The following is a 27,965-nucleotide window of genomic DNA, read 5'->3' as shown; positions in this document are numbered from 1 at the left end:
ACTCCTCCAGCTTCTGCTTGGTTACTCGAAACTTTCCTTTTCACGGTTTTTGAAAATCAATTGTAAAAATACATATATTGTTAATAATACTTCATGATTTTAAAATTAGTATGTACTCATTATTTAAAAACTGGACAATATATATATATTTTTGACACAGGATCCCATTCTGTCACCCAGGCTGGAGTACAATAGTGTGATTGCTGGTGTGATCCTGGCTTACTGCAGCCTCTGCCTCCTGGGTTCAAGTGATTCTCCTTCCTCAGCCTCCCAACTAGCTGGGACTACAGGCGTGCACCAACATGCCCAGCCAATTTTTGTAGTTTTTTTTTTTTTTTTTTGTAGAGATAGGGGTTTTGCCATGTTGGCCAGGCTGGTCTTGAACTCCTGACCTCAGGTCATCAACCTCCTCGGCCCCCCCAACGTGCTGCATTACAGGTGTGAGCCACCATGCCTGACCAAAAACTGGACAATTTTAATGTATGAAGAGTCACCCCTCATCCTACCACCCAGAGAATGGTTGGCTTTTGGAGATTTTTTCCTTTCCATTTCTTTTTATGCATGTGCACAGGTTTATATACATTTTATTTTTGAGACAGAGTCTCACTCTGTCACCCAGCGTGGAGTACAGTGGCGTGGTCTCAGCTCACTGCAACCTCTGCCTCATGGGTGCAAGTGATCCTCTTGCCTCAGCCTCCCAAGTAGCTGGGATTACAGACATGCAGCACCAGGCCCAGCTAATTTTTGTATTTTTAGTAGAGACAGCATTTCACCATATTGGCCAGGCTGGTCTCGATCTCCTGGCCTCAAGTGATCCACGTGCCTTGGCTTCCCAAAGTGCTCAGATTACAGGTGCGAGTCATAGCACCCGGCCAGGTTGATACAGAGTTAATGGTATGTGTTCTGTTGTGCATCCTGCTTTCTTCCCTACTTTCTAAAGTGAGCATTTCTTTGTTACTGAAAATCTTGAGGTACTTCCTTTTAAGTGTCAGTGTTGCATCTTATTGATGCACCATTATTAACCATTCCCCTTAAATACTCAAGTATGTTTTCTTTTCCTCCTTTTATAACATAGCAGTGAAGAGCCTTGTACGTTCTTGTGTCTGTCTGATTATTTCCTTTGCAAGAATATTTCTTAAAATGGAATTTTTAATCAGAAATTTGAGACATATTACTAAATTGTCCTCGGAGATTATGACACTTTGTATTCCAACCAGCACTGGCTGTTCTCATTTTTAAAAATGAACAATTGAAGAGGCAAAGTGGTATCATTACAACTTTTTTCACTTTTCAAATGGCTTAAGACATGACCCTAGAGATGTCACTCCAAATTGATTGTTTGGCTAATCAAGATTTTCCAGAATGTTTGTCGAACCAGAGTTTAGTTCACCTCACCATATCCTAACTTTTCTATATCATTCATAACAATGTTATAAGAAACTCTTATTAAATGCCTTGTTAAAATCAAAATGTATCATCTGAGGCATTCTCCTGGTTTACTAGGTTAGGGAAGCCATCCCTACAGAAATGGAGTTAGGTCAGTTAGATTTATTCCTGGTGAACCTAGGTGAGCTGGACAAAATCTTTCATTTTGGAATTGTTAGAATAAATCTGCTGAGTAAGCCGTCTAATAATTTGAAGTAAGCCTTTCATCAGTCTTGAATTCTAAGATCTGCTTACAAACACCAAGACCCATTTCCCAACTTCTAGCATAGTTTCCTGTTTGCCCTGATTCTCTCTAAAGACTACAAGCAGTTTTTCCAAAACAACATGGAATAGTCTTCCAGCATTTGGGATAATGTGGTTTAGGATCCGGATGTTGTCAGAAGGACCAGGTGTTTTTTTTTTGGGTCTGTTTTGTTGGACTTCTGTGTCCTCTTAATGAGTTTTATTTTCTGTTCCTTGCCCAGTTGAAAGGCCAGAAGCGGTGCTGTTCTGTCTTTTGTCTCATGTGAACATTGACCATTCTTCTTGGGTTGTAGTTAAGCTGAGAATTTTGTTCTGAATGGCACTTGGAAATAGTTTTCCCCTTTTTTTTGCCTAAATATCAAAAGGATACTTTTCAAGACTTAGCCCATTTTGGACCTATATCTAATATACGTGTTGGTGCTATTCTTTTGATTGTGTCTTTGGCTAATTGATTATTTTCCTAGGTTCCTCTTAAGTATCACCTCATCAGAGAGCTTTCCATGCCGTTACAGTGATCCATTTATGGGCGTCCCATCTCTCCGTCCTGTCATTTTCCCAGCCAGCGTTTGTGGTTTCAGCCAGGACCGGAATGATTCCCAAGGCTAGGACAGGTCATTCCTATATCCTTGCTCGGGATCCCGGGACAGCGGGAAGTGGAGAGCCCCGTGGTGTTGGACTCACTGTCACATACTTTTCCGGAAATTGTAAAGTCCTTAGACCTTCAACTTCCTGCCATAGCTGCTCCTCCCCTTCACTCCTCACAGCCCTCAGAGATAGCAGCGGGATTTGGGGATCTGGGACTGTTTTTTTGGCAAGTGTTTTTTGCATATCTTAAGGATTTGTTGTATTTTTTCTGAAGGTTTTTCTTTTCTTAAAATTCTAAAATTTCTTTATAATATACTTTCTAAGGTTTCCTCCCCTTCCTCCCTTCTTTCCTCCCTTCCTTCCTCTCTCTCTCTCTAGTATGTAAATGTATATACACACAAGCATGCACATAAACACATGTGCATGTATGTATAGATGCATACATGTATGTGAGCATGTACACTGTATAGATTTGCAGAGGAGTCAGGGGAAGTGAAAGGAGATGGAAGAGACATGACATAATCACCAAGAAGATGAGAGTTGATCCTAGTTATAGCTAATAGTCATGACTGACAAATCGTCTGTTATCATGGGAAAGAAAATGAGAAATATGGGAGATTTCATTACTGGAATTAACTGATAACTCTCTAGAAAACTATTTGTGGCGAGGCATTTTTATAGGGACTTAGTTCAGTGGTTGCAGCTTAGACTGTAACTTAGGATGATGGGAGACTTCATCTGTTCATCTGTCTTGAACAGCGTACGCTGAACCTTGCTGTTTTTTAGACATAAGTTTTCATTGTTAGGTTTTTGTAGTGAACACTTTAGGGAGTTGGTAAAAGACAAGGCTTGGAGGATGAACATTTACCATGTTTTTCTTAAAATATTATGGCCCAGTTAGGGCAAGAGCAGACATGGAACTTTTATGCTGCTTTGCCAGTGGTTCTGTAAGAGGACCTGTCAGCCCACTGCATTACTGGGCTCTTTTCCCTGCTGGGTGTAAAGTAGCGTTCGCTCTGATTTTAGAAGTAGCTAATCTAGTCGGAAAGACTTTATTAATTATATAAAAGCTCATTTCATGTAGACTATTTGTCTAGCATAATTGTGGAGGGGATTTTAATTCAGCCCCTTCCTGAGAGACTTCTGATGTGGAAGTCTCATGAAGTATATGCATAATGGCATATGCTTTATTCTTTTTACATGTTCTTTTGGTTGTAGTGTTTGTAGGTTTTTCTTCGAAACCTCTGATTGATGGGGGTCTAGGGATGATTATTAGTGGTGCTGTAGGATGTGGAATTGTGTTGAATTTTGGTAGGACTTTTGTGGGGTTAATAGTCTGAGAGACTTCTGATGTGGAATATTAGTTTTCTTAAAATATTTTACTTACCTTGGGTGGTTGTATAACATTCTGTTGTCCTGCTAAGTGTGTCCTGAAGTGTACGCTCCCTTTTCTTTTATTAAAAAGAGGGAAGAACTCCTTTCCTTCTCCCATCGGCTTCCCAAGAGCAAGTGTGAAATGTGAAGGTAAAAGTAGCCATGTGTTTGGACCTACCATGGGCTGAGCAAATCTAGCTTTGCACCGGCTCTGAAAGGGCTAGTGCCCAGCCCCATGGTTGGTATTAGAAGCAGCAACACTTGGGGCACACCCGAGGGCTGGCCTGAGCCGGTTCTCCAGCTGAGTTCTCTGTTCCCTCTGCCGAAATCCCTTCAACAGGCTGATGAACAAGTTTGTTGTGTAAATGCCCGCAGCATTCCTGCCTTCTTGTTTGTAAACAGTTCTCCTTGTTGCCTTCCATCTAACTTATCTTAACCCAACTGCCCAGAAACATTCTGGAAAGCTTTTCTGGACTACTGGACACCCCCAGGTCTGGGAGATTGATGCGGGAAAGATGCCCTCAGGTCCAGCCAGGTGTCAGGCTTCTGAGGCTCTCTGGAGGAGGTGCCCGCCGTGCTCTTGGGAGTATTGGACGGGGAAGAAGGCGGATTCTGTTTTTATTGGATTCTTCCCTAATTACAAATTTGGAGGTCAAAGTTCCATTGAGTGGTTCCAAACTATAGTAAACTTGTCCCCTTAGCCCAGAGGGTAGTCTCAAAAGCAAAATATCTACTTCATTGGATGCTATGTTCACACAACACATATAATGTCACAACAAAGGGGGCAGGTGCCCTTCCAGTGCTCCCCAGTGCTTTATTTTGTAATTGAATTCCTGCAAAATGGGGGCTTCTTTAATCCAGAGGCGGTTGTGATACCCATCTGATGGAAAACACAGTCTAATTGCAAATGATCAGAAATTCCAAGGAAGCTAAGGCTTGTCATTTAACGTGGTGCTGCTCAGACTCCAGGGGCCTCAGAATCTGCTGAGGGCTTGTTAAAGGGCATGCTGCCAGGCCCAGCCCAGAGTCTCTGATCAGGAGAGACGGGGTGAGGTCGAGAATTTGCAGTGCTCACAAGCTCCCAGGTAATGCAGATGTTGCAAGTCTGGGGAACCACACTCTGAGTGGCACCGATTTATCCTTTCGAAGATGGATATTCTTATACTTCACTGCACACAGGAATCACCTGGGGAGGTTTTCAAACCTTTGCATTAAGACCACAATGAGATACCATCTGAGGCCAATCAGAATGGCGATTATTAAAACATCAAACAGACGTTGGCGAGGCCGTGGAGAAATAGGAACGCTTTTACACTGTTGGTAGGAGTGTAGATTAGTTCAGCCATTGTGGAAGGCAATGTGGCGATTCCTCAAAGACCTAGAACCAGAAATACCATTTGACACAGCAATCCCATTACTGGGTATATACCCAAAGACATAGAAATCATTCTATTATAAATATGCATTCATGTGTATGTTCATTTCAGCACTATTCACAATAGTGAAGACATGGAATCAACCCAAATGCCCATCAATGATAGACTGGATAAAGAAAATGTGGTACATATATACCATGGAATACTATGCAGCCATGAAAAGGAATGAGATCATGTCCTTTGCAGGGACACGGATGGAACTGGAAGCCATCATCCTCAGCAAACTGACACAGGAACAAAGCCAAACACCACATGTTCTCACTTATAAGTGGGAGCTGAACAATGAGAACACATGGACACAGGGAGGGGAACAACACACACTGGGGCCTATGGGCGGGTGGAGGGGGAAGGCATCAGGATACATAGCGAATGCATGTGGGGCTTAATACCTAGGTGATGTGTCGATAGGTGCAGCAAACCACCATGGCACATGTTACCTATATAACAAACTTGCACTTCCTGCACATGTATCCCAGAACTTAAAATTTTATAAACCCAAGCTCTCAGTTACAGCATTAAATATTATCAATAATTGCCCCTAGGCTGCTTCCCAGACTGATTACACTTGTATGGCTGAGTGTGGGACCCAAGTGTTAAGCCTCTAGGTAATTCCTGTGTGTAACCAACTTTGACAACCATTGTTCTAAGAGTGCAGCTCACTTTTTAATGCAATTACAAGTCAATCTGGGCTATTCAAATGCAGGCTGTAGTTCAGGAAGTCTGGGGAAGGTTCTGTGATTCTGAGATCCTGGGTTATGCTGCTGGTCCAAGAACCACACTTGGGGTTGCAAGGCTGTGAAATATTGGAGTAGAACAGGGTTTCTCAGTCTTGGCTCTGTGGACATTTTGGGCTGGGTAATTATTTGTTGTGTATTGTAGCATGTTTAGCAGCATCCCTGGTCTCTACCCACTAGAGGCTTTCAACACTCCACCCACTCAGTTTTGACAACCAAAAATATCTACAGAAAGTGCCAAGTATCCCCTGTGGGAGGGAGTTGGGGGTGAAGGCGGAGGGGGTGGGGGGTAAAAATCTCCCCAGATGAGAACCACTGGAGTAGTGTTTCTATGGCTGGGTTTCAGGATGCTTCCCACTTCATGTTTCTCTGTTTAATGGAAGCTTTATTTCTTTGTCTGGGAGAAAAACCATTTATCCACCTCTAGACTGATCCTAAATGCCTGGAAGAGGCCTCATCACAATCGGAGTAATTCCTACCAAGATGAATTAGATATCAGCTCCTTTGCTGAGAAAAGTGGTGGAACGATGGCAGTGAGCAGTTGAGGAGGGATTTGGGGAGAGACAGGAGTTCTTTTCTAGGTTTTCTCAGTACTGGATTTTGAAAGACATCAGTAATAGCTTTTTAAGCATTTTTTCTAAATGAAATTTGGTTTATCCTCATTTCCAATCACCTCTGAGTTTTAAAAGCAACAAAACAACTGATTACTATACCTCAGTTCTTTCCCATTACATGAACTTTTTGGCATGTGACCTTTTAACAAGCCCATGAATAATTCCCTTAATTGACTGGCTGGTGATGTTTTTATTCCGTGGTGTTGTTGCAGTTCAGTGATAGCACATAGACGCTCTGACCCCCACCTGCAGACCCACCCCCAGACTATTAAATCAGTGAAGGTTGCAAATTGCATGTCTTTTTTACTGTTTTGAACTGGAAGCCCTTTTTACACAAAGCATGTTCATGGTTAATAAAATTACTGTGTACACACATATCAGTCTTGTCTGCAAGACCCTAATTCTCTAATTTGGTTGAACCACCTCTGGCATTAATGGGGCAGATTGAATGTGGAGTTGTGATTACCGGCACCTCATTATACAAGTGCTGTTCGGGGCTGTGTGGTTCTATCCCATCTGTCAGAAATCCAGCAGGCTGGTAATTAGGAAAGGAATGGGCATCACAACGGCTGCTCAAAGCCACATGGCGTTTTTCTTTCAACATGCAAGGGATTCTATCTTTTTTTCCCCCTTGTTGAAAATCAGCATGTGATTTTAATTCAAGATCATTGGGCAGACAAATGAGAGAAAAATGGGGTACTTGTAACAGTAGGGAGAATTGGGATGAGCCTTAGATATGCCAGTAGAGTAATCATGGCGGGAATAATAAATGACTTTTCTCTTTACTGTTCCTACAGTCATTTGCCCTGTGTGGCTGGCTACCTGTCCTTACAAGGCTGCTTCTGTTGTGGGCAAAATAAAGACCATGGTTGGTGAAGCCACCGTGAGATCTGCGGCCTCTAACACAAGCACCGTTGCTTATTTACAAATGTACCCTCCTAATTTCTGGTGGTGGGATTTTTGGGGAGCAAATTATCCAGTCCACGAATCCACAGGCCTTAAAGTGCTGGCACTTCGGATGCCATCAGTGCCAAGATGGTTTAGTTTCTGGGACTAATCTGCTTAGTTCACCTTTCAGGTGCTCTCTTAGCAGCTGACTTCTCTCAAATGAAGGGAAGCAAATTCAAACGCATTCCTTCTCTGCGATGAATTCAGCCAGTGTGTTTTGTGCTGTTTTCTTTCCTCTTGAGGGAAATCGGATAGTGGGCAGTGCCAGTCTCTCCCTCTTGTGGAAAACAAGCCCCTAGTTGGTCTGGCAGTAATTGCGCCTGGGCAGACAAAGGCTGTCACAGTGACTGTCCTGTTCTTAGACTTCTGGGTGCTCTAGAGCCATCAGTGGAGCTTATAAAGTCTCCTGAGTCTAAGCCCACCCCCTCTAGAAATTCTCCACGGATAGGGCAGTATAACAGGTGCCTCAGGGCATGCTTCGGAGACAGAGTCAGAAGGAGATGAGAAACAGGATGGTGAGTGTCTGGAGTGGAAGCTTTGAGCCATATGGGCAGACAGTCCACAGCTCAGCTTGGCAACCTTACATGTTTCTGATACCCTTTGAACTTGGGCTTCCTCGACTGCTTAAATATCTGTCTTCTCAAACAGGTACGAGGAGTGATGGGAGATAGTGTCGACAGAGTGTCTCCCCAGTGCCTGCCTCCTAGGAGGGGTTGTGCAGGTGTAGCTCTGTATCTGACATGTCTCTGATGCTGGGATTATAGGATGCTCTTCAGCGAAGTTGATGTTCACCCTGTGTGCAGAGAGGCTGTGGTGGCCTTTCTGTGAATTCACCATTGCTCCTTCAATACCCTTCCTGTTAGCTGGCAGTCCACATGTTACCCGATTTGGTTCTGTTGGCTTTGTGGGTTGGCCCCAGTTGATGGCCTTGGGGCTCTTATCCCTGGTACCACCAAGTCAAAGCCACACCCTAAGATGACTTAGAGCAGGGTTTCCCAAAATTAGCATGGTTGACGTTTTGGACCAGATAATTCTTTGTTGTCAGGAGGCTCTCCTGTGCATTGCAGCATCCCTGACCTCTACTCACCAGAGGCCAGTAGCACCCCTGCCCAAATTATGATGATGGAAAATGCCTCTAGACATGGCTAAATGACCCCTTGTTCTCTAGGGTGCAAAACTGCCCCTGGTTGAGAGCCACTGACATAGAGCCATGCCTAAGCCTTAGAAAAAACGTTCCCAGCCGGGCATGGTGGCTGACGCCTGTAATCACAGCACTTTGGGAGGCCAAGGTGGGCGGGTCACGAGGTCAAGAGATCAAGACCATCCTGGCTAACTTGGTGAAACCCCATCTCTACTAAAGGTACAAAAATTAACTGGGTGTGGTGGCACGTGCCTGTAGTCCCAGCTACTCGGGAGGCTGAGGCAGGAGAATTGCTTGAACTCAGGAGGTGGAGGATGCAGTGAGCCGAGATTGTTCCACTGCACTCCAGCCTGGGTGACAGAGCGAGACTACCTCTCAAAAAAAAAAAAGTCCCCAAGGCCCTTGCTTCATAAGGAACACCTGGAGAGCTTCGTCAAAACGAAAACTAACACCTTCCTGGACCCTAATGCGAGACTGTGGAAGAAGAAACTTCAAGGGGGAGCCCAGGAATCAGAATTCTTTATGAGCCTCACAGAAGCCTCCAATCAGCAGCCAGTTTGGGGATCGAGACTTACCCTGTCATGATCCCCTTGCCAGTAGCTTTGGGTGAACTTGGCTGCTACAATCTCATGCTAAAGATGAGTTTAATATCTGCCCATGCTGTGTCAGAGGTTAGTAATGGGGAAGTCAGTTTGTAGACAAGAACACATTTTGGACCTTATGGGGTGAGCTACAGACCCTGTCATAGGAAGATGGCAGTGTAAACAAGAAGTGTTTGTATGTTTGAATCAGTTACATTTATGCATCATCTAAAAAGGTTGCATGCATAAAACTGTGCCAGGCACTGTGCTAATAAGACCCGCATGTGAGTTAACTCACAACAGTAGTACTACAGTCGTACAGACAATGAAATCATGGCATAGAGAAGTGACATAGCTTTCCTGAGGTCATGCCCTGCTAGGTTGCTGGTGCTGTAAGTAGCCAGTCACCGGTTCCGGGGACTATGCTTTGTGGAGTACTCTACTGCCTTTTCTCATAGCAAGCGTGAAGGCACAACCAGAATTCCTACTGTTATTGCCAGACATTAGGGCATTGCAGTGGACTTCAAGGAAATGTTCATGCACGATGATTCCTCATGAGAGGTGTCCATATCATTAATGGACAAATCAGTCATTTTTAGGACACTGATTTGATTCTCTCTTTGGGGGAATGTGTGGACATTCACAGAGTGACAGGTTGTCTTCTTATAAGGGCCCCTCCCTCCCTTGCTTCTCTAAGGTGGTGGTATGTAGAGTTACATAAATGAGAATGAGGTTTTCTTCCTCCACGCCCCTTCATCTTTATGTTGGCATGAGAACTCAGGTGATGTGAACTGTCTTTGTCTCTTTGTACATCTGGCCCGTAATCACCCACACTTGCCTCCCTCCCCCACATTCACCTGCTCATCCTTCAGAAGACGTTTGTGTGGGGGATTTTTTTGTTGTTGTTGAGACGAGGTCTCGCTCTGTCGCCCAGGCTTGAGTACAGTGGGACAGTCTTGGCTCACTGCAGCCTCTGCCTCCCGGGTTCAGGTGATTCTCGTGCCTCAGCATCTTGAGTAGCTGAGACTACAGGCGTACAACACCATGCCCGGTGAATTTTTGTATTTTTAGTAGAGATGGGTTTTCACTTTGTTGGCCTGGCTGGTCTTGAACTCCTCCCAACCTCAGGTGATCCGCCTGCCTTGACTTCCCAAAGTGCTGGGATTACAGGCATGAGCCATTGTGCCTCATTTGTGCTTTAAAGTTTGCTCACATCCCCAATGCCACCTTTGTCCACTGTGCTCATCTGAGGCTGACACAAACCTCAGGACAGGCTTATCAAGGCTGCCTTGTATGGAGCCGTGGAAGGTTTTAAAGACTGCCCCAAGAGAGGGGGACGTCAGCAGAGTTCATGGCAAAATATGAAGTGATTTGAAGGAGGGAAGTCTTGCTTTGGGGACCTCTCTAATCTGATTTATTTGGCTTGGTCTAGCGACAGCCTTGCTTTTAGGTCTGTGAGTATCTTAAATGGTAACGTGGAATTGTGGGCTCCTACAACACTTGTGCCAATGACTGTCACTTTTGGTTGGACATTGGAGTCTAGGAGAATGTCCTGATCCTGGGGTCCTGGATAGATGTAATTTGCAAAGCCAGGACAATGTTGAAGTCCTGGGTCTGCACTTGGTTTGTTCACATGGATGTTTGTGGTTAGACTCTGAGTTTGTCTGTGTTATCTCCCAATTGTCTTGCTTTCTTTTGATTTTGACAATATAATATAACTGTCCTTGCTCTAAGTTCTTCCTGGAATGCCCCCTGCTTGGAACTGGGGCCTGAGACAAGGAAGGCCGCAGATTGGACAGTGATTCCCAGCGTGATCTAGGAAGCAGGAGTGAAGTAGGGGGCGAGTTAGACAGGAAAAGAGGAAAAGTCAACTGAGGTGAGATATCGTGGTCACTTCTGTAGGCAGAGGCGGCTGAATTCTGCCTCTGAGAAGTCTATGCCCTGCCACCCTCACGGGCGCTGAATTGAGACCGTACTAGAAAGTGCAGGGTGTTGGAAGGAAATCTGAGTTGGCCAGGAAGATGCGATGTGGCACCAGAAGTCTTTTATGTGACCCGCAGTGGTTAAAGGACCATCCTCCCTACCTGTCTTGACTCTGGGATGGCCTTGTATTTAGTCAGCACTGTGGCGTCACATTTAGGTTCCTTAATCTCCCATTCCTAAGACAGGCAGGGTGATAATGGGCGTGGAAGCACCAGCACTTATCTCTTGAGGTGGTGTGCTCGTGATGAGTGGACCAAACCAATAGCCTATTTATGGGCAGATCTATATTTTGTAGGGAAGCCAGCATTTTGTGAATCTGATAACACATTTCAATGTAACTTGATATTCCAGAATTTTCAGAAACTCACCCCTCTAGGTGAAAGCTCTAAGATGAACCACTAATGTGCTTTCCCCAAGTTACCATATAGTGAGGCTCTGGTGTATTGGTATTCTCACATAATTCAATATCATTGTTCTGTTTAGAAGACCAGCTTCCCAATGCAATAGATGAATAACATTTTCTTTTAAAATGTTCTCCTTCTGCTTTCTGTATTATCCTTTTTCTCTTACTCTGGGAAATGTCAGCCTTTCAAAATAGTAGAGTGTATAGGTCACAGAGAAGTTGCAGAAATAAGTAAGATCAGCCAAAAACACGGTGCATTTTTTTTTTTCCATCTGACAACTCTGTAGTGATATATGAAAGGAAGCCCACAATTTGCAGATCACTTAGTGGGAAACTCATACTTTTTCTCCTAACTTGCCAGTGGGTAAATAATACCTACTGTTCAGTTCTTACATTTTGGTTATGCAAATAAATCTGAGCCTTGAACCTACTGATTTAAAATAAAAATCTTTAATGAGCCAGAATTCCCATTGCTCCATCTAGATTGGAGTTTTAGTATGCCAGGATCTTGGCAGTTAAGTCAGAGTGGCTAACTTTCAACATGAGGAAGCTGAGGTCTAGAGATATTTTTCTATTTTTCTCCAAGTTAATGACAAGGACTCCTGAGCTCTGCTTCCAGCTTAGTGACTCCAGCAATACTGCTATTCCAGTTAGAAAAAAATAAACACAAGACTGTGTGTGAAAATTTTGTGTATGTGTTTAGGTTGATAAACACCTAGATAAAGAAAATTCCAGCTTGTCTATGTTGCAAGCCTCAAATTTGGCTGTGAGTCCCAGTTCAGTTGACAGCTTCATAACACTGGGTAGCTCATAGACTATCCCCAGACTGTCTCCAGCTCTCTCTTTCTCCCTAACTGCCCGTCTCCCCATCAACCTTCTGACTTGTCAGAGGGGAGGGGTAGTGTATACTCCGTGTGGCAGCATCAGTGAAAAGCATGCGAGAAGTCCACGAGAGTTCTCTGTAAGCCTCGCATGCTTACCCACGTGCCATGGGGTGTTTGCCTCAGGGAATTCATGTCCTCGGGACTCGACCAGCTTGACCAGCTGTGGAAGCTTGATCAGCTTCCCAAAGGGCATGATATAGGGGGTTTTACCAGAGGTCCCAGTGATGGAAGATGATGCCACAGGATTAGATTAGAAATGTTATTTTTTGTGGGGAGGGGGGTGGGTGGGGGTAAAGCAAGTCAGCATAATAAACAGTTGTGAAGTTACAAACTTATGACGGAAAAATCCATGTAAACAAATCCACTAAACACATAACCATTAATTACAGCTCACAACCTCCCATCACGTTTGCCTCTGTTCTCTAATTTAGGGTGCTTGGTAAATCTCTAGTCTAGAGTAGCATTTTAGTTTTGCAGTCCTAGGCTGTAGATAGAGCTCACCAGGGAGCCTTACCTTTCATATACATATATGAAATATACACACATGTATATATATATACACACACATGTATATATACACATACATATATATGCGTGCGCATGTGTGTGTGTGTATATTGTTTTTTTTTTTTTTGAGACAGAGTCTCGCTTTTTTGCCCAGGCTGGAGTGCAGTGGCGCAATCTTAGCTCACTGCAACCCCCGCCTCATGGGTTCAAGTGATTCTCCTGTCTCAGCCTCCCGAGTAGCTGGGATTACAGGCACCCACCACCATGACTGACTAATCTTTGTACTTTTAGTAGAGATGGGGTTTCTCGAACTACTGACCTCAGGTGATCCGCCCGCCTCGGCCTCCCAAAGTGCTGAGATTACAGGTGTGAGCCACTGTGCCCGGCCTGAGCCACTGCACGTGGCCCATATTTTATATATGCTTAATATCATCTTGGATGACCTGTGCCTAGCCATCTTATTTATGTTTGCCACAGTTTTGGGAGGGAAGTGGTCTTTGTATCATTCCCATTTTTCTTCTAAGGAAACTGAGCCTTGGAGAAGGAGCTATGAACAGTTGAGCTTGGGTGGCAGCTTTCTAGGTTGCCCCAGAAGCAGTGCAGAAACCCACCAAAACCACACCTTGTGCACCTGAGTCCCGGTGCTCCACAGGACACGCGGTACACGCTCATGAAAACATGGCTGATTTACACGTCAAGTCTGAAACTTGATAGAGGCCCCTATTTCATGTCTTGTGAAGATACAAATACAGGTCAATGTTAGAAGTGATGTAGCTGGAGAAGACATTTCTAGAAATTTTGTTTCTGTTATAAAAGTACAGCACAGAAAAGTAGAAGGGAACAAAGTCTGTCTTCTTACTATTATTACTTTACCGTGTGTTTCCTTCCAAAAATTTCCCCCTGGGTTTAGATTTATTTTTATGTGTTTCTAATCTGCATATGTATATTTTTATATCCTGTTTTTCATTTATCTTTTGGATCCTTTTTTTGATCAACAAAAAGAAATTTTAATGGCATCTGATAGTCAACTGAATTGATGTATCACAGTTACTTAAACACTCCCTTTATGGCACATTTAAATTTCCCACTTTTAAATATAAATAACACTGCTGTGAACATTCTTCTGCAAAAAGCCTTTTCTTTAGGGATAGATTCCCGGAAGTGGATCAAAGGGAATGAATAATTTAAGTCAATTACTTGAAATACTATAATCAAGGTTAGAAACACTGTAAAATAGGTTACTAAGGAAATGATGGAGTATTTTTATAGGAATCAAAATAAGTAAAAGATGTAATTAACCATGCCATGCTGAGAAGCCTGTGTTCAGAAGGTGCTGAGCTCGCCATTTCCCACAGAGACAGAGCAGAAGAGTGGTTGGATGCTTCAGACGCAGTGTGAGAGTTCAGAGACCACAGGGGGCTTCCGTTCTTGTCTTTTTGATTCGGTAAGATTATTTACTCAAGAGGTGGTTTTCTGTACATCCTGTGTCAGTGGGATTGCCTGGTTTTTAGGGTGGACTAAAGCTTGAGGCAACTTGTCTGTCATCAGACCGGCAACTCCTTCCCCTGGTTCCAAGTACCAGGTGGCTGAGACAGCCTTTTGCTGCCACTGCCATAAGATGAATCCCTTTCAAGAACCTTGTATCTGTCAGCTTTGCTGCAATAGCAGCACCCAAAGTCTCAGTGACTTACGCCGCAAACATGCATTGCTTCATTATTTCCATGTAAGCCAAGGTTTGGCGGTGGCCTTTTCCACATGAGTTCTCATTCCAGGGTTTAGGCAGAAGGAATAGCTCTTCTCCTAGGACTATTTGGCAGAAATGAGGCCAAACCACCTGTGCACATGGTAAGTTTCTGTGCAGGTACAGTGATGTCATCTCCACTCACTGTTTACTAGAGCAAGTCACACGGCCAAGCCCCATAGTGGGCAGGATGTATACGTCCCCTACACAAAGGTGCTGTCAATCACACAGCAAAGGTAGGGGTGTGAGGTTGAGAGCAATTGATGTGAGCAATGATACACACTTCTGCAGGCCTACTGGGAATTGGCCTCCTTGTTTTCTTTTGATGACCACCCTTCCCCTTGTTTACCGTAGCACAGAAGCCTCAGAATATGGCTCTGTGCGTGAACTGAATTGACCATGTGGCCCAGGATGGCTTTCAATGCATGGGCCATGAGTTGGACAAGCTTGGTCAAAGTAGTTCGTGCACAGAGCCCAACACAAATTTGTAAACTTGAAATACTATGAGATTTATGCACAGACCTCTTTTTTTTTTTAATTTAAGCTCATCAGTATCGTTAGTGTTAGTGTATTTTATATGTGGCCCAAGACAATTCTTTTTCTTCCATTGTAGCCCGGGGAAGCCAAAAGATTGGACAACCCCAACTTTGACCCTAGCATGAGAGAATCTCTGGTTTAACACAGTATATGGCCAACGTGGTCTTGGGCCTCTTCATCCTTGTGGCGGGTGGTATTTTCTGAAGATGATCACAACCATATCCCCCCTCCACATGTTGTTCTACAATGCTTCCTTGTCACTCCCCCATCAAGAGGTGGCGTCTTGTCTCCCTCTTCTTTAACCTCAGCAAGCCTATGGCTCACTTAAGGACTGCAGAATGCCCTGGAAGGATGTGGCATGCTTCCAAGGCCTTGCAGCTTCTGCCTGGTTTCAGTGGAGCGCTGGCTCGGGGGAAGCCAGCACCCCCTGCAGGAAGCCTGGCTACACCCAGGGGTGTTGGTTCAGCACTCTGGTTGACAGTCTCAGCTGAGTGTGGCCTTCCAGCCATCCCTGGTCTTGGCTTTCAGTCCTTGTTATCATTCCTCTTGGATTGAAAGTCCAGGGAGAGAGTCTGATGGGCCCAGCTTGGGTCAGGGGCCTGGGTTCCAGCAGGGGTGCAGTGACTGTCGATCCTCCCCTTGATGACAGTGGAGCCTGGAGGGAGCATGGAGTCCCGTTACCTATGAAGAGGGGATGAATGCAGGTCAGGCCCTGCAAGTGTGCAGCACAGACAGTGCCTGAGTCAGCGTTGGAAAATGCAGATCTAATCATCTTTCTTCATCATTTTCAAAGTTGTCAGGGGCTCTGCGTGGTTCTTCACAAGAACATTTATACAGCTTACCTTATTAGAACGTGAGGCTCCACAGGGTTGGGTCTCACTCTCCCTCCTACTCAGCTTCCCAGCTGGATCCCTCGTGGAAACTTCACTCCAGTTTTTCTACGGCATTTGTAATTTCTTGGGGGGAAAAAATCTCCTCCACTTCGAAAGATTTTAGTGTAATCCATGTGCTGATGATTCCTGAGTCAAGTTTGAATCTAAACGCCTATTCCAACTCCCTTCTCAACACCGCCACTCGGATGTCTAACACACATGTCCCACACTTACTGCGTCCGCAGCTGCACTCCTGATCTTTCCTGCCCCCGGACCTGCTTCTCCTACAGTCTTCCCTGTCTCCAGAAATGGCAACTCTATCCTTTGCTTTTCTCAGGTTCAAAGTTTCAAATCATTCTTAGCTCCTTTGTTTCCTACTACCATACATTAACAAGACTTGTCAGCTCTGCCTTCAGAGTATATACCTGAACAGACCAAAACTCAGAATCAGAAAATGTCCAGAGACTGACTCTTCAGTGCTGTATCCTAACCCATGTCATCATTTGCCACATCCTTACCTGCCTGGATATCCATGACATCATTTGCCACACCCTCACCTGCCTTGATATCCGTGACATCACTTGCCACATCCTCACCTGCCTGGATATCCATGACGTCATTTGCCAGTCCTCTCCTGGCCTGGATATCTGTGACGTTGTTTGTCACACCCTCACCTGCCCTGGATATCGCCACAGCCTGCACACCGCCTCACTGTTTCTGCCCTTGGTGAGCAGTGGTCCTGTTAAAACATGCCACATCATGTTTCCAGGTTCGTGCGCCCTGTGGCCTCCCATGTTTGTAAATGCCTAAATCCTGACAACAGCTCTAAGACCTTATATGATCCACCTTCACCATTCTCCCTCTTTCTCACTCCCCTTTGGAGTTGAGAGGGTTCCACCTCGGAGCCTGAAGCTTCATCCCCCCCGTACCTGCATAGCTTGCTCCCTAGAACAGTGCCTGGCACCCGGCAGGTGTGCAGTGGAAACGCGCGGGATGCGTGAATTCTGGCGTGCCTTTGGACTTGCCTTCCCTTTTCCCGGAACATAGTTTTCACTCCTCTTTATCAAGTTAATTTATTTGGTTTGTTCAAAGTCAGCACAATTCTCAGCTTCTCTAGGAATATTTTTTTCTGAGACAGAGCCTTGCTCTGTTGCCCAGGCTAGAGTACAGTGGCGTGATCTCAGCTCACAGCAACCTCCACCTCCCAGGTTCAAGCAATTCTCATGCCTCAGTCTCCTGAGTAGCTGGGATTACAGATGCACGCCACCATGCCCGGTTAATTTTTGTATTTTTGTTAGAGATGGGGTTTCACCATGCTGGCCAGGCTGATCTCGAGCTCCTGACCTCAGGTGATCTGCCCACCTTGGCCTCCCAAAGCGCTGGGATTACAGGTGTGAGACACTGCGCCTGGCCCTCCAGGAATATTTGTGTGTGATTTAATTGCCCCCTTTCTCTACTTGGAGGAAAAGGGCCATGTTGTGTCCTCGTAGCTAATGAACAGCAGGTTTCTTTGCACATGGTAGACATTCAGTGTTTCTTCATGTTTCATAGGTCATATCTGCGCACACACAACTACAAAAACCATGATCAGCTTCTCCAGGAATAGTTTTTCCTAAAGCCTCTATTCCCCATCCGTGTTCAGCAAAAGCTGTTGTCACTCTCTTTGGGTATCTGCCTGGATATATTCCATGCATAGACAAGCAGTTGTACCTTCAGCAGTTATTTAAGAAAAAATTGGAATTGGTGCAGCTAATTGCCCTGACATTGAAAATACTTGCACGGTTTACTTGAAATAACCAGTTGGCTAACGTAGCAAGATTTTTAGATGTTCATATTCTCCTGAGAAGCAGGTTTACCCTGAGAGTACCTTTAAAATCTTTCCAAAAACCACTGGTTCCCTTATTCCCTCAGCAGCTGGAATGCACTGAATTCTGACCAGTCTGCCTTGGATCTCATGGGAGCCTGCAAGACCCGTGTTCCCTATGCTGCCACTTCTCCTGGCTTGTTCTAGAATCACCTCTTCCAGCATCCCTGCAGGTGCCTTCTCCTGGTCTTCCCGCTTCCACCCATGTCCCTCTTTGTTCTTTTCTCAAAAGAGCAGCCAGAGTGATCCTTTTTGAATGTGAGTCAGGTTGTGTCATTTCTTTGCGGAGTCCTCCAGTGGTGCCCTGCCATCCTTAGTGGAAAAACACAAGTCCTTATGGCAACAGCAAGGCCCCTGGGTTCCAGCCATGCCAGCCTCATCACCGTAGGTTGAGCATGCTGGGTTCCCTCCTGCCAGGAGCTTCGCACTCAGTGTCCCTCTGCCTGGAGTGCTCATCCCCAGGTGGCTGCAGAGCCGACTCTCCCATCTGGCAGGTTTTTGTTCAGATGTACCCTCATTAGAGAGAAGTGTGAGTGCTGGATATAAAGAAACCTCCCCCTGCCCCCCGCCTTGTTCTCCCCCCTTTTTATGCTTTGTTTCTGTATATAATGTACTTACTTGTTCATTGCCTATCCCCATGTGAGTGCCACAAGAGCAGGCAATTGCTGTCCTGTTCATGCCAAATCCTTGCCCTAGAACACAAGAGTCAGTGTTTTGCTGATTAATTGGAAGACCTTGGGCCACAAGTCTCCACATGCATTCCCTGTGCGGTGTATATTGGAAGCAGAGATCTCGGGTAGGGTTTGGCAACATTTAGACGGGCTGTTCCCTGTTCCTTCCTTTCTATCCATTCCCCTCCACCCTGGAAATGTGAGACCTGGAAGCCCCAGGAAAATGGCCTTGGGAGCCTAGGCTGGGGAGAGGCCTCTCAGGCTCAGGTCAGTGTATCTCACTTAAGACCTTCCTTAAGCTTGGCAAGCCCCAAACAGACTCACTACCAGCTCCTCACTGCCTGTTCTTGGATGCGCCACTACCTCTTCCTTTGTGGCCAGTCTCAAAATTGGGGTTGTCCTTGTACCCTTCTCCTCCTCTGCCTTTGTCCAGTCAGTCACCAAGTTCTGCCAGTTTGATCTGCTTGGTGTCTTTCCGTCTTGATTCTTCTCAGCTGTCATGGCCCGTGTGTAGAGTCATCAGTTTGTTTTCGTGGCCACTGACATTGTCTTCCAGGCTATTCCCCTCCCTCTAGTTCCTTTCCCTTCAACCCTCCCAACCCTAGCTGCAGGCAGGAGGGTCTTTGCAAAGCCCAGATCACATCATGGGTCTCCTTTGCTTAAAATGCTGCAGCGACTTCCTGTCACCACAAGGGTTGCCCCAACCTCAGATCTATGTGTTCCAACTTGGTGATCCTGCCCTCTCTGTGTACTATCTATCCTATCCTTTTATGAACTTAATACTTATCTAAATATATTCATTTTTTTCCCTAAGCAACAATAACTTTGCAGTCATGCAGTGATGACCATTGTTTTCTAAGGTACATTAAAATATGTAACTATTAAATACAATAGGTGTTGGTCTGTATGCCGTCTAAGATCTGTTGTGTGTACCATGGGTGATGCACCCGCCATCTTGAGGGAGCTTCCAGGACACACAGAGCCTTTCTTTGTGGCCATTGCATTGCTGCTCCCCTGGGACCAAATGCTCCAGGAATAGCATCTTCATTTTGAATTCCCGCTGAAACAGGGCCCCACAGTGCTGTGTCTTTATGCTTTTGTCCGTAAAGTTTCCTCTGTCTGGAGTAACCTCCAAAGCCTTCTAGTTTCTGTGCTTCATGATTCCCGTCCATTGTACACCCAGCTTAGATGTCATACTACAGAGCCATCCTTTCTTCCTGTTCCGTCCCCCCAGGTTGTGTTGTATCACTCTGAGTTCTTTCTTCGTTTTATTCCTTGTCCATTGCCTATTTTCACATTCACAAGTGATGGACTGTCCTGTAGTGATTTCCAGGTTTTCTATCCTAGATTCATGCTCTCTGGGGCCTGGGTATAAATTTTGTTTGCCTTAGCCTCAGGGCTTGACACGTAGAACTTAAAATGTGAGTGACTGAATTTTCAAGTCCCTTTCTAAAATGCAGATACCCTGGTGAAGCAGTCTCTGTGGCTGGAGATAGGTTGATGTTAGATGAAAACAAGAGTGAGACTGGCATGTAGACCTGGGGTTTGGCAGACTCTCTGGAGGGAAGGAAATGGCGCATTGGTTTGTGGAGGTACCAAAGGCCTGATGTGCCTTCACATAGTTTCCTAGAGCAGTCCCTGTTAGCCCACATAAATTGACCCCATCTTGAGGAATGGCTTGGGCGACGGCCCCTTTGGTGAGCCTGTGTATTTTCAGCCCAACCTTTAGAGCTGCACTGTCCAGTATGATAGTCACCAGCTACATGTGGCCATTTGATTTTTAATTAAAATAAATTAAAATTTCATTTCTTCAGTTGCAGTAACCACATTTGCAATACTCGATAGATAGCCATGGCGAGTGGCTACCACATAGAATAGCATCCATCATCGCAGAAAATGCCCTGGGTCTGCTCTGCTCTAGAGACTAATTGTTTAACAAGTTCCTCATGTTGACTTTTGTCCCTAAAGTAGATGCCAGAAATAAAGTCCTATCTAAGTGGGATTTCAGTTGGTCAGGTTCTGTTCAGCTTGTATATTATTACAGATGTAAATCAAAGGTCATTTGTTGAGGAAGGAGAGGTGTTAATGGTCACAACTTGAGGAAGTGGAGGCTCTCACCATGGAGAGGGTAGGGAATGCTTGCGTGGAGAGCTGTGGTCTGAGCGACTGTCCCTGGTCCAAGTCAATCTCACCCGCTCCAGAAACACAGCAGGTAGATGAAGTTGAAGATAGAGGAGAGAGATGGGAAATGGATGGAGAGAGGGGTTGAGGGGCTGCAGCTCAGGAGAGTTGAGGGGAGGAATGAAGTGAAGATGAGTACAAACATGAAGGGAAGTGGAGGAGTTCCAGAAGGAGGAGAGGAGGGAGGCATTGACAGTGACGGATTGAGGGAGGGGTGGAGTCTTAACCAGATGGTGCCGGTTTGGCTTCTCCATGATAGGAGAGAATGGTTCACAGCCATTCCTTGCTCACATTCTCCTTTCATCCTGCCTCCAAGATGAGCTTCCTTTGTGGCTTTGTTTGAAATGTCAGAACACACAGAGAGAAAGGGGGCTTAGCTGGAGAAAACCAGCATTAGGAATTGTGCAGCCATAAGTACTGTGTTATATGCTCACACCACTTAACTCTTGTATTTTTCATTATTTGCTTCATATTTGAGCACTGTCTCAGATGACAAATGCTTTGGAGACCAGAGTCAAAGATGATAAATAAAACAATTACACGTTAAACTGTGGGCTGAATTGGTTAATCACCAGGGCTTCTTTGTGTTTAGATCTGTCATAAATTAGAGGGTGACTGGAGAAACTTCTCTTGTTTGGCTTTTTTGATCTGATAGGAAGTAACCTAGAATTGGTAGGCTAGGACTCAGGCTGTTTTAATGTGAGCCACAGGCCTTTAAACCTACAATTGACAAGGGGCCACACTTTCTGTCTGACATCATTTTGTGTATGAGTGTCTGTCAGTAGGTTTTGCCCTTATAATTTCAGAATTAAAAACTGATGCCTCTAGAGATTTATAATACTGTGCACAGTTAGCAATTAGGAGCCTTTAGCAGAATAGAAAAAAAAGGAGGCTTTAACTACCTTTAATAATTTCTTTGAAGTGACTTGTTAACCATTGCTTCCTTTCGGACATTGTGTGTCTTTGTGTGTGTGTGTGTGTGTGAGAGAGAGAGAGAGAGAGAGAGAGAGAGAGAGACAGAGTCTCTGTCTGTCACCCAGACTGGAGTACAGTGGCACGATCATGGCTTACTACAGTCACAACCTCCTGGGCTCAAGCAATCCTCCTGCCTCAGCCTCCTGAATAGCTGGGACTACAGGCACACACCACCATGCCCAGCTAATTTATTTTTTGTGGAGGTGGGGTCTTTGTGTTGCCCAGGCTGGTCTCAAACTTCTGGCCTCAAGCAGATCTGCCTGGGCCTCTCAAAGTGCTGGGATTACAGGTGTGAGCCACCACGCCTGGCCTATTCAGTGGTTCTTAAACTTAAGCGTACATCAGAATCACCTAAAGGGCTTATTAAACCACAGATTGCTGGGCCACATCCCCAGAGTTTCTGATTCAGTAGGTCTGGGGTGGATTGACTCAGAATTTGCTTTTCCACCAAGTTCTTATGTGACACGGGTGCTGCTGATTCGTGGACCACACTGTGACAACCACTGATCCGGTGGGTATTTATTTGTTTATTTAGAAACAAGAGTTTCACTCTTGTTGCCCAGGCTGGAGTGCAGTGGCGTGATCTCAGCTTACCGCAACCACCTTCTCCCAGGTTGAAGCGATTCTCCTGCCTCTGCTTCCCAAGTAGCTGGGATTACAGGCATGCACCACCATGCCCAGTTAATTTTCTATTTTTAGTAGAGACAGGGTTTTTCCATGTTGGTCAGGCTGGTCTTGACCTCCTGACCTTAGGTGATCCACCCATCTCAGTCTCCCAAAGTGCTGCAGTTACAGGTGTGAGCCACCGTGCCCAGCTGGGAATTTAAATTTGGTTTCAGTCTGAGTTGATTGGCGGATTATGCTAAAAGGGTGCAGCTCATTTGCCTCTTTCTGATCCATGAAGTTCTTCCCCAGAGTTGGGGCAGGAGGGGAGGAGTCTGTATTCTTTGACCTGGTTCCTCAATGCTCTTGTTACTGGCCAGGCCAGCCTTTCTGGGTTGAGGCCACGGATTGCTGATGGAGCAATTACCTTTTGCCCCCACCCATCTCTGGTCCACCAAGCCTGGAAGCAGCTCACACTTGCAGATACAAGAAGCAGTCATATTTGCACTGTTTGCTCCTGACTCAAATCTTCACAGCATCCTGGAGACCACTAGTCCCAGGGCAGTGGTGGTGTGAGCATGTGATGTGGCTGCCCAGAGCTTTCGTGTGGCTGGATGGTTGACCAGGGCTGGCTGCTGGGAGGGAGGCAGTTGAATGGGATTCTATTTCTGGATAGACTTCACAAACTCCTTGAGTGACCTTAGGGAAGCCGGCCAATCCTTGACTCCTCCATTTTTAAACACTCCTGTTTATAAAACACCTCTCCCCCCACCCCTCATCCATAAAATAGCAGAAAAACAAAAACCTGGGTCTGGTGAGTGGCCTCCAGGGGACTGATGAGCTGATGTGTGGAGCTCTGAGTGCTAGAGGAGAAAGCTGCTGTGTAAACACAATAAATATTAATAAAACGTTAAAAAATAGCACCGCGCCCGCTGCTAATAATAGCTGCTTTGGGCTGCCGGAGACACTGACACACGGCTCCCAGCAGTGTCGAAGGAGAGGTGACTGTAGGTTTTGAATCTGCAACACATTTAAAAGATGCAAATGAGTTTTTGAAACATTTTGGAGCATATTCAGAGGTATATTGGTAAAGAAAATAGGATTACAATTCTGTGAAATACAACTTTAATAAACCAAATCACAAATTTCTTTTGATTTTCATTGTATTTCAGAGTTGCCTTACCATGTGGACTATTCCACGGGCATTTGGCTGAAGCATCGGGAGTCTCTTTCCTCCTCCCATCCCCAGTGGTAAATGGTTGATGCCTCCTCAGACTCCCTGGGGGGACTTACGGTACAGTCAGGGATGAATCCATTGATGTTTGATCCACTCTGCTGCCTGCGGGAGTACCTGCTGCACGCTTGGTAGTTCTTGCCCTGAATTTATAGTGTAATTTTGAGTAAAGTCAGGTAAACAATACGTTATGTACGAGGCCCTTGCATCCTTCGTACTCATCTCCTTAGGTAAATGTACACAGAATCCATACAGAATCCATATCTGCCTTTTGTGCGGGATGGAGGCATGGCTGCGGAGAGCTGGTGAGAGGCAGTTCCTGCATTATCACCGCTGTTCCCTGTCAGAAGCAGGCATTTGTTCCTTCCTTCCCCCAGAGGAGTATGGAGATGGAAGCTCCCTTGGGGATATGGTGACAAATTGCCTGTAGAGTCTAGCACGCAGGTTGTGGCTACCCTACTTGATTTTCAGGGAGGGAAGGCTGATTGACAAACAAATGCACTACGAGGCCTGTCAGGTCCCACGAGACCCCCTTCCTTCCTCCCCAGCTTGGATGTTGCTTCCATCTCAGCCTCTGTTCCAGGGAGTTCTGTGCTTTCACCTCACAGTGGAAGCTTCCTAGGGACAGGGCCCTACCTGGCTCTAGGAACTGGAGTGGTGTCCAGGCAACTTAAGAAAAAAAAAAAAAAAGGAATTCCCCAGGGGAGTGCAATGTGCTGTGGGTGCTGGGAAGTGCTGAGTTGATGACTGAAGTTACCTGAAAGTGTTAATTAAAGAGGAGTCTCTGTGAGTCGCTCCAGAGTTTTGTGAATGGAGGGAAGAACCACATTGCGGGAACTTACCTTGGAGGCCTATGCTGATTTCAGGCTTTCTCCTGTAATGGGACCTCTTAGGGCACATGCCTCGCAGGGAGGAATGGTTACTCCAGGTCCCTAGCACAGCTGGCCCAGAACGGTCTTCCAAACAGGAGGCAAGTGCTTTGGGAGTGATGCTTCCCAAGCCCTAGGAATCCCTGCTCTTGCTCCAGTACAAAGTCACTAAAGGGCCCTCCAGTAGGTTCACCTCATTCCTCCAGGACTTAAACACGGCCTGTTTGTCCCTGATTCCAATGTTAGGACTGTGGTTCCCAGCCCCAGGCGCGCTGTCACACCGAGGCAGCACATTAGCACCTACTTACTGCCTGAATTGTCTCTTCTGCCCCTGGTGGATCATGGGGCCCCATGGCTCACAGCATTCACGTAGGTTCTGTAGGATGGCAACTTCTTTCCCCTGTTGACTTTGGTGGTCAAAGTCAATATACCCTGAACTGTATTCTCCTAGAAGTGACTTACTGTCAATCCTTGGTCTAGGGGTGGTCACCCTGGGGGTGTAGCAAGTTACAGCTGAGTCCATTCCCAGGTTATATCCTTGTCCCTGTCAATTGTGCGGACTCTTCAGCAATGTGGAGTTCTCCCAGTTAAGATCCTCAATGTTTCGTTTTTTGTAGAGCCTGTGTCTCTTGGGGGTGATGTTCCTTCCATCATCCATGTGTGTATTCATTTGCTCAAGTCTGTGCTGATTCCCAGCCCATTCATTCCTTTTCCTTCCATCTCTGTTCTTTTTTGTGTTTTGCTCCAACCTGCAATTATTCTGTCTTTGCTTTTGAGGGAATAAAACCTACACCACAGTGTGACTTAGAAGCCAGCTGAGTGGACTCCAAGCAGCCTTGCTTACCTGCTTTTATTCCTCAGTCCTAAGTGTGGAGGATGGGGTCTGTCATAGGTTTACTGGGATTATAAGTGGGTTTCACCTCAAAATTAGGTGAACGATTTGGGGCCATGCTGTTAGTCCAGAGAAGGGGCCTCCAAGGTGGATAATAACACATGATTTTGTTTGATAGTTGGGGCAAGATTGCTGAGGAGGCTGCCAAATGGTGGAGACATCAAGCTGGGACGGGAATGATCTAAACCTCACTGTAGTCACTCTTGTATTTTTTCTCTTTTCTCTCCCTCTTCATTTTCATTTGATATTTTAACCCTTGTAATGCTATCATTTCCTCGTGCCTCCCTTCATCTTCCATCACTCTTCATTTTTCCATCCTGAGATTTGTTGTGTCTGGGTTGTCAGAGACTTTTCCTATGCCCCGAGTCCCATAGCCTTCTTTGCCAGTCCCCATGCCACATCCCCAGCTGTGTGTCCTCTCGCTTCACCTTGGCCTCACCGCGCACCTGCTCCTGCCTCTGCCTGTGCTGGGTGTCTTGGTTGACCATCTCCTTTCTTACCCCTCATTTTTGCATTTTAGAGTTTCTCTATCTTACCGCAAACTCCTGTCTTGTCATTACCAGATCATTTCTCCTTTTCATCACTGGGAAAATGCAAAGGTGTCTATCACGTCATATCCAAAAGTGACAGAGTAGACTTTCCTTTGCTTAAGCTAACAGTAATGGCTTCCCGTTTTATGTTTTGTGCACTGTCTCATTTCCTCTTTAGGTAGGGAACATATTCCCATTTGCACGATGAGGAAATCGAGCTAAGAGAGACAATAATCGAGATCACACAAGTTAAGTAAATGGTAGAGCTTGGCATGTCTCATGCCAGAGCCTCCATTCTGCTGTTAAACCATGTACCTTCCCATTTGAGCAGGAATGAAACATCACATTTGCCAGGCAAGGGAGAAAGATTTCATGGCCTTGAAGACCCTTCCATGCCAGCATTCATGGGATGCTGTGAGCTTCTGTAGGATGGTGACCTCTTTTCCCTGAGGCTGACTTTGGTGATCAAACTCTGAACTGTATTCTCCTAGAGGTGACTTAGTGTCAATCCTTGGGCTGTGGATGGTCACCCTGGGGGTGTGGCAAGTTACAATTGAGTTCCTTCCCAGATTGTGTCTTTGTCTCTGTCAATCGTGTGGACTCTTCAGCAGTGTGAGTCCTCCCAGTTACGATTCTCAATGTTTTGTTTTTTGCAGAGCCTGTGTCATCTTGGGGGTGATATTCCTTCTGTCATCCATATGTATAGTGGTCAAAGCCATCCATGACCTCTCAACGAGGCTGCTCCCAGAAGTGGTAAGGTCCTTCTTCTTCCTTAACAGTCCTTCCTGCCAATGCTGGCCCCCTGGGCTGCCTCTCACCGCAGGGTTCCTGGGGGGAGTCGGGCACGTTGAGAGGGAACAGACAACATTTTGGGGGGTCAGAAGAACTTGTTGCAGGGATGTGAATGACCTGGTGGAGAGAAACACTGGGCAAGGTGAAGAGACTCCAGATAGGTGAGCTAGGACTGGGTTCTGTGTGCCTCTCCTTAGCTATTTTCAGTATTTTTAAAGCAAGATTCGTTTTGTTTTTGTAAAGAGAAACTGGGTTATTTTTGTGAAGCAGAGTGATCCAATCTGTGTTGTTTGCATCTGTTGTTCAGTGTTCATTCAATGATCGTAGTATTAAGAATTCTTTTCCTTTGCACCTCAATTCATTACGTAAATCTATTCACGTTAGGTCTTCTGGCACACTTGACACTGGGATATTGAAACTGGAGGACACAAATTCATATTAAAATGTGTCTTTCACTACTTTGTCCTCTGGGTGAGAGTCATTACTGGCACTCTGATTCTTTTTCCCTCCCTCCCCTTATGAGTGCTGAGAAAAATATTTTTACAGCCTCCTATCGTGCAGTCTTCATGGCAGGCAACTGATTTGGTTACCAGGAGATGAAGATGCTGCCATTACAATAATTCTCTGTGTACAAGTTGCAATGGAAATTGGAATGCAAAATCTGGTCTGTCCTCCTAGGATGTGGTTTGATGTGAGCTTGGCTACATGCACCATCTGATGTAAGACCAAAATGATTAGACCTTTAATTTTACTTTTGAAGAAAGATGTTAATCCTGGTTGGGGTGATGTATTGCATGTATGTGTGTGGATGTGTGTTTTTGTAGGGAAGATGAACATGAGGTGAGACATTCTCCTGCGTTTAGTAGAGGCATGAAAGTGGCTGCTTTAAGTTGTTTTCCTCACTCCCTCGTAAATGATTAGAGTCATCCCTTTAATGATCCACCAGGATTTTAACTGGTATTTATCACCATAGTTGGCCAGTGCGTACTCTCTAACATCTCAGTGACAGGGAGGAAAAATGGATACGGGGATAGGCATGTACCTATTTGTAGTATTTAGTCTTTCTCAGAAGCAGAGATAGCTCGAGCAAATATTACCATTCATTACAGTCCTGTGCTCTTCATCTCCTACTTACCAATCTCCCTGGTTGCCTGGCATATGGGACTCTCACATCCTCCTCCTCCATCAGGCTTGCTAGCCTGCATTTCACTCAGTCAGAATCTGAACCTTAGGTAAAATATGACGGTGCCAAGTGTGATTATACGTGTTAGATGTCAGTCAGGAAACATCTGTGTTTTATAGGCATTGCAAAGAGGCCTCAACTC

At 45.5% G+C, this 27,965-nt stretch overlaps 1 protein-coding gene across 1 annotated transcript in view; it reads left to right on the top strand.

Moving 5' to 3' along the window:
* Nucleotides 1–27,965, top strand: part of TMEM163 (transmembrane protein 163) — a 258,331-nt gene that overhangs the window by 184,768 nt on the left and 45,598 nt on the right. The window contains exon 5 of the mRNA XM_007964806.3: nt 26,505–26,601. Coding sequence (XP_007962997.1) covers nt 26,505–26,601 — 97 coding nt within the window. The remainder of the gene's footprint in view (nt 1–26,504; nt 26,602–27,965) is intronic.

This window comes from Chlorocebus sabaeus, chromosome 10, assembly GCF_047675955.1.
Source record: "Chlorocebus sabaeus isolate Y175 chromosome 10, mChlSab1.0.hap1, whole genome shotgun sequence".
Classification (NCBI taxonomy): domain Eukaryota; kingdom Metazoa; phylum Chordata; class Mammalia; order Primates; family Cercopithecidae; genus Chlorocebus; species Chlorocebus sabaeus.
The sequence above is the reverse complement of the archived record's forward strand: the minus strand, read 5'-3'. Positions and strand labels throughout refer to the sequence as shown.